At 61.0% G+C, this 9238-nt stretch overlaps 1 protein-coding gene across 1 annotated transcript in view; it reads left to right on the top strand.

The window, feature by feature from the left end:
- The first annotated feature begins 3520 nt into the window (after positions 1–3520).
- Positions 3521–9238, top strand: part of PFKL (phosphofructokinase, liver type) — a 27900-nt gene continuing 22182 nt past the window's right edge. The window contains exon 1 of the mRNA XM_057545285.1: positions 3521–3683. Coding sequence (XP_057401268.1) covers positions 3599–3683 — 85 coding nt within the window. The 5' untranslated portion in view covers positions 3521–3598. The remainder of the gene's footprint in view (positions 3684–9238) is intronic.

Raw genomic sequence — 9238 nt, forward strand, 5'->3', positions numbered from 1 at the left:
CTCCCTCCATCCTCCACTCAGAGCCGTCTTCCTGAAATGCCTACCCTGTCCTGAATGGAACCTTCGGGGGGCTGGAGAGGGGGGCACGGGGCCATCTTACTGCTCTCTCTGCCTCAGTGCACGCTTGAATCCTCCACGGCAAAATGGAAAAGCAAGCCAACAAACCCCAGACCACGGGCCTTCAAGGCTCTCCCGAGTTGCAGGGGGATGATCAAAACCCCTGTTCTGCTTTCAGCCAGGTCTGCCCTGCCTCTCTCCCGGAGGGGCCATCCTGAGCACTCGTGGTCCACCCATCCCCCACCTCCCTGGGCAAGGTCCCCTCCCCGCGTCTCTGTCCAACTTTGTACTCCATGTGCAGCACCTGTGTCTCCTGGGCTCACAGACTATGAGCCTGGAGCAGGCAGACAAGGCTTGTGGTTGGAGCCCAGGAAAGGGTCGTCCCTGTGGTTGACGGGCTGGGATCTGAAGTGCTTCTGCAGCCGGTGCAAACAACCAGTCTGGGCCAGTACAAGGTTGGGGTCCCCCAGTATGCAAGCCGATCTACTCCTCACAGTCTTCCAGAAGAACCCCGGGCATAAACACGGGCCCCCCCGGCCAAGCGTTGAGTGGTCCTGAGGCCTCAGCAGATGTGCCTGGTGGGAGAGGAGGGGTCAGGCTGGCTGAAAAATGGAGCCCTGCATCCCTCCCTCACCCCAGCAGAGGTCAGGAGCTCTACTCTGGAGGTCAGGCAGAGTGTCTGGACCTGGGAATGCCATAAACAACTGAGGCAAGGGGTCCACGTGGAAAGTGCGTGGCCGGATCAGCAGGCAGAAGGCCGCATGCGGGGCCCCACCCCCTCTTCCTTCAGCTCCTGACCCGATCCTCCCTCCAGACAAGAGACTGGAAGATTCTTTTCTTGAATCTGACCAACCTAAAGGGACAACAGTTCTGGGGGATACCCAAAAAATGGCCCAGAAAGCTCACCCTACAGCAAGACTCAACAACCAAAAGTCACCTGTCACATTCAGAGGTTCTACCTCTTAATCACAGATAGCCAAGGATTCCCAGACATTAAAGAAGGCCCCTAGGATGGCAGAGACCAAGACAAAAGGAAAGAAAGAAAGCAGCACAGATGAAAAGAGAGACTCAGAAGGGAGGAATGAATGTTAAAAAATCAAATAAAACTATAAGATTCTTAGAGAGATAGGCCCTGTATTCATGAAACAAGAACAAGACTCTGTTAAAAGGAACAGCTCTTGGAAATCAAAACCATGATGGCAGAAATGGAGAACTTTACACCAGGTTGGCATAGCAAGCTGAAGAAAGCTCTCTGAACGTACAGCAAAAATGAGTTATAAAATAGGAAAGTCAAACTAAGACTTTCTAAATATGGAAAGTAAAACTGTATAGGATATCAAAATGTAAATACCAGGAGTTCCAGAAAGAGTAAAGGGAAAACGCAGAGAGGAAAGAGTTGTCGGGGAAATGGTGCAGGAACTTGTCCCAGATAGAACACACGCATTGCTGCCTTGGAAGGACCCAGAACGTGCCCCGCCCCACACTGGGAAGCAGGCCCACACAAGGCATTTCCTGTGGAATTTCACAGCCCCCGGGAAAGGAAGGTCCTGCACGCTTCTAGGGAGAAAATATTGGGTCCTGTGCACACACAGAGGAGTCAGGCGGCTTTGACTTCCCAGTAGCAATACTGGAATCAAGGAATGATGGAAGCCACCTTCAAAATTCTGTAGGACGATGATTTCTCACCCAAGATTCTACACACAGCCAAGTCTTCAATCAAGTACCAGGGTCGAGAAAGGCCAATTTCACACAGGCAGAATCTCAAAAACGCCCTGAGCCCTTTCTCAGGAAGCTCCTGGAGGATGTGCTCTGCCCAAACGAAGGAGGACGATTTGGGAGCTGGTGACCACGAGGTCCACAAGGGAAACTTATGGTGACAGAGACCCCAGGACGACAGCTGTGCGCCCAGTGGTGAGGCCACCATCCACACCAGGGGGGGGGGCCTCAGGGCACAGAGAGTTTGAGGGCTGCCTGTGAGTCGCTGCCATTTTTCCATCTTCTTAACCTGAGGCCAGAAGGTCAGTCAAGTGGCCCAGATTCTTATCTGTGCCTGACTTGGCACAGCTGTGACTAATGAGGTCCCTCTTTCCCCTCTGTGATAATTTAAGAAATATTTGTTGTTACTCGTGATAAGAACACTTAACATACGTGTACCCTCTTAGCCACGTTTTAAGTGCCCACTACAGAATTATTAACTTCCAGCACCAGGCCGGACAGTGAGCTCTGGGACACACTCGTCTTGCAGAAGTGAAACTCTCTCCCTTTGACTCACACCTCCCCCTTCCCCCACAATGGAATATTTTTACGTAAACTTTGTATTAGAACATAACACATATAAAGAAAAATGCACAAATCATAGGTGATCAGCTTGCTGAATTTTCATAAAGCAAATACACCTGTGTCACCACTCAGCTCAAGAAACAGAATGTTACCTGGACTCCCCTGGCCGTCTGGCAGTTAGGACTCTGCACTCCCAAGGCAGGGGGCCTGGGTTCGATCCCTGGTCAGGGAAATAGATCCCGCATGCCGCAACTAAGAGTCCGCATGCCGTTACTAAAAAAAAAAAAGACCCTACACACCGCAACGAAGATCCCGTGTGCTGTAACTAAGACCCAGCGCAGCCAGATAAATAAATTAATTAATTAATTAATAAAAAGAAAGAAACAGAATGTTACCCACCCCCACCCCACTGGGTGTCTTGGGCCCTGTCACGATGGATGCCTTTCCTCAAAGCCCCCGATTTGGTTCATGGGGACTCTCCCACCAGCGACCAGTCTTCCTGAGGGCAAGGGTCCAGTCTGTCTGGTGACTGGGCTGGATTCCCACCTTTCGGGGGGCCTGGATCCGGGGAGGGGCTTCGTAGCTCCAAGTGACTGACCCACTGACCACCCAAGGTAGAGCCCCCTGTCCTGACCCAGGTGCCCACCCCACACGATGCCTGGTGTGCAGGTTTTCCAAGGGTCCAGCAAACATTTGCTGAAGTGAGGGATAAATGAATGGATGGATGCTGGCTGGTTTTCCTCTTAACTCTCTTCGCATCTTAATCATGCACCCCTCCGGGTGGGAGGGCCATCACCGGGGTTGCCCCGAGTCGGGGGTAGGGCTTCTGTGGTTCCTGCAATGAACGAAGTTGAAATAGACCGGCGCCTAGAATAACAAATTCCTGCGGGAAGCCGGGCAGGCAGCGATTGGCAGTGGGACTAGTCTGGCCTCCCCTGGCTGGCCTTCCCTCAGGTCTGGTCACCGTGCTTGACCAGCTTTGCCGCAGGTTGTGACTAACAGACCCAGACGGCCGCGATCCGCCCCCTCAATAAACGCGCCCCTTGTTAGACTGAACAGGTTTAGAAACTTGAACGAAAAGGCCGGCACTGCCGGGTCGAGGCCCAGTTCCCCCGCCCAGGTGCCGGGTGCACGTCGGCCCCGCCCCGGCGTGGACAGCGGTGACCTCACACGGCGCGGGGCGGAGCGCAGGGCGCGGGGCGGGACCAGCGACAGCGGCGGCGCCGGGCGGGAGAGCGAGTGCGGCCGAGTTGGCGCCACCATGGCCACCGTGGATCTGGAGAAGCTGCGGATGTCCGGGGCCGGCAAGGCCATCGGCGTGCTGACCAGCGGCGGCGACGCGCAAGGTGGGCGCGGGCACGCGGGGGCCGGTCGCCGGCGGGCGGGGGTTCTGCTGTGCCCGGGTCCCTGGGGCGCGCCCGCACCCTCGGCCGGCACCTGGGGCACGCGGTCAGCGGGTCCTCCTCCTGGCCGGCGCCTCCCGCCTCCTCCTCCCCCTCCCAGCCCCGGTTCCCTTCCCGGTCCGCGTCCTGGACCCGCCCCCGCGCGCCGGGGGCCCGCGTACGTGCCGCCCACCACGGCCTCTGCGCCCCGCCCGCCGGGGGTGTGTCCGCGCGGCCGGCCGTGGCCGGGACGGGGTGCTGTCGCCGGCCGCCCCCAGGCCCGCCCCGCACCCCTTCCCGGTGGCGCGTGTCAGAAGCCCCATTTCCTGGAGGCCGCTGAAGGCTGGGCAGGTCCCCGCAGGCCCGCAGAGCGCCGGCTCTTCCTAGTTCTGAAACACGACCTGGGGGCACAGTGCTTCCCCGAAACCACTGCCTCCAGGGCGGCTCTGGGGCATTTTCTTTAGTGCAGGGCTGTTCCCACCCCCCTTGTACAGGGGAGGCCGAAGGTGGTGGCCTGCCTGCTGGCCTGCCCAGGGTCCTGCAGCTGGGACCTGGCAGAGCTGGCTGAGTGCCCCTCCTGGGGTCTGTCCTGGTGCCCTGGACTTGTCCTGACTGCCGCTCTCCGGCGCCTCTGGCCTGGGATGGACAGTGTCACACCTGTGGGGCTTGGCCGCATGGCCACGCCACACACCTTGAGCCTCAGGAGACACCTTGACTAGCCCAGGAAGCAGGCCTGGAAGGAACCTAGCTGGCCCTCTCAGGCTGCACAGCCGGGCCTGATCTGCCTCCTTCCAGATCAGAAAGTCCAGACACATAATTCCTCTCCCTGCCTCAGGCCCCTGACTCCCCGCTCGCCACTCAGAAGCGGGGAAGAGCTAGGAGGAAGGGGCTTTCACAGGAGAGCAAGCCCGGGAAGGCAGAGACGTCAGGCACTGTCTGCGTCCCGGCCTGTGCGGGTTCGGGCTGAGCCCTCCGGCCCTGGTCTGGCGGGCGGACAGTGTGCTCTGCTGCACGTCCGCGGCCCCGCGTGGCCAGAGCCCTTGCCAGTTGCTGGGCAGCGGCGGCCCCCTCTCAGGGCATGGCCAGCGGGCCGGGGCCAGGTGGGCGGAGAGTGGGCTTGGAGGGTGCTCTTGGGGAAGCCTTGTCCTGTGAGGCTGGACCACGGGAAGGGCCTGGTATATGGAGGACAGACGCTTCCTGAGAGGCTGGGCCCGCCTCTCCCGAGAGGCCCTTCCTCTGCGAGGCCCCAGCTCCCCTCTCGGGCAGGCACGGGGGTCTCCACCCGGGCTCCGGTCTGCACCATGGAGACAACAGCTCTGGAGGGAGGGCTGGGAAAGATAAATGCACGTTTAGGCAGGGGAGCTGAGCAGGTGGGTGGCACAGACTAAACAGGACGAGGGATCAGTGGGGGCAGCGGCCTGGGCCGGTGGGCCAGTGGAGGGCAAAGCCTGTCTGACCTGTGGGTCTCCCCTTGGCCAGCCCGGCCCTGATGCCCCACATGGAACGGGCAGTGCTTCCTGGACACCCAGGAATGTGGCTGTCGGTGCACTGCCGGCTGGGCTGTCGGCCACCTCACCTCACGCTGTGTCCTCGCTTCCCTAGACCCCTGGCTGTAACGTGGTTTTCTGATCGGGGCTGCGAGAGAGGAGGGCTCCGCAAGCTTCCCCAGTTTAGGGCCCGGGCTGATGCCTGGGGGAAGATGCCAGGGCCAGCTGGCTCTCTGGGGGGCAGGGAGCCTTTCTGTATTGTAAGTTCTGAAGGCCAGCCTGTGGGTGTCCGCCCCGGGCCCGTGCCCTCTCGCCAGCACTGCTCCGGGGAGCTGGCTCCAGACGGTGGGTTCTCGGTTTGCCCTCAGGGGCCCCCACTGCCTTCCAACTAGAGGCCGACCTCTAGGGACCCGATGGTGCCAGGCGGGCCCTCCCCGCGTGCCCTCCCGGGTGGGCGTGGGGCTGACAGCCGCCGTGGAGAACGGGCACCCACCCCGACCTGCACTTGCCTCCCCGAGGCTCAAGTCTGCATTTGTCGGAGTGAGTGGAAACCAGCCAGCCTCGAGGCGGTGGGGGGCAGGGGAGCGGGCAGACCCTGTCCTGGCTGGGCCGGCCTTGACCAGCTCCCTGCCTTGACCCGAGCACATCTCGGGTCTCAGTTTCCGCTTCTGTAAACAAGACAAGCCACCTGGCGGGTTCCTCCAAGCCAGCCTGAAAGTCACGTCCTCTGCCCTTCCCGTTGGCGGGGAGGAGGTGTCCGTGCGTTGAGGGAAGGTGATCGTTACAGATGTTACTTTGTGCAAAAGTGACTAGAAGACTATAACATAGCCCCGCCGCCCACTGGTTCCACCCCTCGGTCTCGCCCCTGGGGCGGACCCCACCCTGTCCCTCAGTAACGCGCAGGACCTGCCTTTTCTGGGTTGATCAGTGTGGACGTTGACGTCCTGTATTTGCGGCGAGGACTGCCCCCATCTCGTTATGTCCCAGCCTGGATCCACGTCTTCACATCGGCTGATGATTAAGTGTGAATCTGCGGGGCCCCGTGTCCTGCCAGGATCACCTCTTTCTTGTACATTTTGTTTTCCCGGAAACTAATTGTGATGAAAAGTCACCTTATGAACAAAGGCATCCACCTTCGGACATCAGTTTGGTTGTGGTGTCGATTTCCTCCAACAGGAAGTCATCTGTTGCAGTCTCCCTGGCCCATTGGAGGCTGGAGGGTGGAGTGGAGGGGTCCAGGGCTGGTCCATCAGTGGGAGATGCAGCTGCTCTCCTCCCTGCTCCTCTGGCCCTGTGGGGCTTGTGGCTGCCACCCTGGGTTTATTTTGAGGAAGAAAAGCAGATTAAAGGGCAATTAAAAAGGCCCTTTCAGGGAGGCAGCTTACAGTGAGGTTTACAGGGAAACCCACACCCTCAGGCCTCCGTATCCATGGTAGCTGGCACAATTCCATTCTAAGATTGAAGAGTTTTCCTGTAATGTGGTCATTTGTTCTCCTCTACGAGACTAAGCACACTACCCTAAGCCTTGGGGCCCTTTGCAATCCCTGGGGCTCCAGGCAAGCCCACCAGGCTGGCTAGTGAGATGGCCAGGACCTCTGGGTTGGATGGTGGCCTGGGTCTCCAGCCACTGCCCCCGCCCCTCACCACCCCATCCGGAACTGCTGGCCTCCCTCCTGTTGCCAAGGGGTGGGGCTTGGACCTTGAGCCTGCAGTGAGCCCAAAGTGGCCTCACCCCAGCGAGGGCAGCTGGGGAGGCAGATACCTAAGGGCGGAAAGCCTGGGCTGCCCAAGGCCCCAGAGACGGCCGAATGCTTCTGCAGGACCCAGGGCCTGCTGGGGGCTGGGGGGGCAGCTTTGCAGCTGTCTCATCTCCCTCCTTGCCCCTGCCCTGCCCCCCGCCAGCGAGGGCAGGCAGGCCAGGGAGGGCAGGCAGGAAAGGGAGCTTGCAGCTCGAGGCCCCCCTAACCTCAGGCAACAGGACTGTCAGCCCTTCGGATCTGGTTCCTGGGGCAGCCCGGCTGTCTGGGGGTGTGTGTGGGGTACACTCTCTGGGCTCCTACCCCTAACTTCAGTCACTGAAACCCCACTTCCGTTCGTTTTGGGGACATGAGACTTTTATGATTTCTTTAGAAATGGGGTTCTTTTGCTAAAGGCAGGTGTGTCAGCTGTGAGTGTGGCCAGCTCAGGGCCCTTCTGGCCTCTGTGCTCTGCCAGCCGTGACATCTGGGCACCTCTGCCCCAGGAGTCCCTGGCTCTGGACGTCAGACAGCAGGAGCCTCGGCTGCTGGCTGGAGACAGGGCAGCTTGCTGAGCCCAAGGAGGGTCCAGGGTACATCCTGGCACTGCCCTCACCTGCCGGAGTTCTAGCACCTCCCCTGCCTTCCCTCTGGGACCTCGGTTTCTCATCTGCAGAATGGGGACGGTGACAGCGGGCTGATTTCCTGGGAGCCCCGTGCCGTGAGCCTGCACCGGGGTAGGCTCTGCCCGCTGGGCTCTTCCTCAGGTGCCATATGCTATACAGCCCTCCACGGTCCTCTGGGAGCTACCTGCTCCCCCTGGGCCCGCCTTCCAGGCTGGAGACAGGGTGAGACTAGTGTAAGTACGGTAAAGGTCCAGAGTCATCACGTCAGGGTCACCCTGTGGACCACACAAGCTATGAGGGACCCTGGGGGTGACGGCACTCCCGCAGGACGCCCAAGCTGATGGGCACTGCCCCTCCACCAGCTCAGAGGGCCCGGGGGTGGGGCGGGGCTCCTGGGGCCTCGGCCACACTTGGCTGGTGCCCCGCCCCCTCCAAGGAAAGGCTTTCACAGCTTAGGGACAGACCACGGGATGTGCATGTGCTCTGGGCCAGGACCACCCGGAGGAAGGCTGGGGGAGCAGGGGTGGTCCTGGGGCCAGACCAAGCACAGGTCGTGTCTGCGATCCAGCCTCCAGACCCAGGGTCAGAGGCTGGAGACCAGGGCAGGTGACTGGCCAACTGTCTTCCTCTCTGAGGACGTGGGGGCCACCCTGCCTGCCCCTTTGTATCGAACCACTGACATCTTTTGTGATGGGCAAAAAGGTTTGAGGCAAATTGCCTACAGCCACTGATTCCAGGCTCCTGCCCCCTCACCCTCTGCCCCTCGCCCGTCCCTGGGCCCCAGCCAGGTGGCAGTCAGTGTGGAGGCTGGGCCCGCCCCGGGTGCCCGCACAGGGCCCCTGACCTGGCCCCTGACCTGGCACTGTCCAGGCCCGCAGCAGCTGCAGCCCTGGGCGGGGCCGCGTCCCACCCACAGACAGGGCAGGGTCACCGCGTGGGCCCATTGCTGGTGCTTGAGTCTCTTGTGGGGCTGCCCACGGGGGCTTCTTCAGGTTGTGTCTTGTGAGCCTGACTGTGTGCAAGACCCCGGGGACACAGTGGGACGGCCCCCCGTGGAGGGAGCTCAGGAACGCAGTGGGGTGCCTCCGACCCCGTGCAGGGACCTCAGGGACACCTTTGCCTTCTCTGGGTCTCAGTCTCAGAACTGACCACGAGGGAAGGGGACTGAGCTTCCTCTGGGCTCTTCTGAGCATTTCCTGCCCCCTCCTCCTGCCCCATGAGTGTCCGTCTTTCCAGGAAGCCTATACTGCAAGGCGGCTGCTGTAGACGGGGGTGGGGGCCGCGGGGGTCCCGGGGCTGGGGGACGGGGAAGAGAGGTGATCCTCCGAGCCTGGTGGCCCCGGCGTACGCGTGCAGGCTGGGGAGCAGGTGCGCCAGCCCACGCAGCTGCCCTGGGGCCGTCCGACCCCCAGGAGCCAGAACTTGGCCCTAGGGGGTGCTGTCCTCCTCTCCTGTCTCACGGAGCCCACCCTCCAGGCCAAGGGGCAGGGGGCTCATGGCCCCAGGGCCACAGGCGCCGACCTCAGGGTGCTCCCCAAGCTGCTCCCCAGGGTGGTGGCGCGAGAGTCTAGCAGAGGATGTGGGCGCGTTTGGAAGGCAGCTGCCCCTGCGTCCCACCTGCCCCGTTTTGCATCTTGGGGCCATGCGCCCGACCTGCTGCGATTCCCCCA

Source organism: Balaenoptera acutorostrata, chromosome 4 (assembly GCF_949987535.1).
Source record: "Balaenoptera acutorostrata chromosome 4, mBalAcu1.1, whole genome shotgun sequence".
NCBI lineage: Eukaryota > Metazoa > Chordata > Mammalia > Artiodactyla > Balaenopteridae > Balaenoptera > Balaenoptera acutorostrata.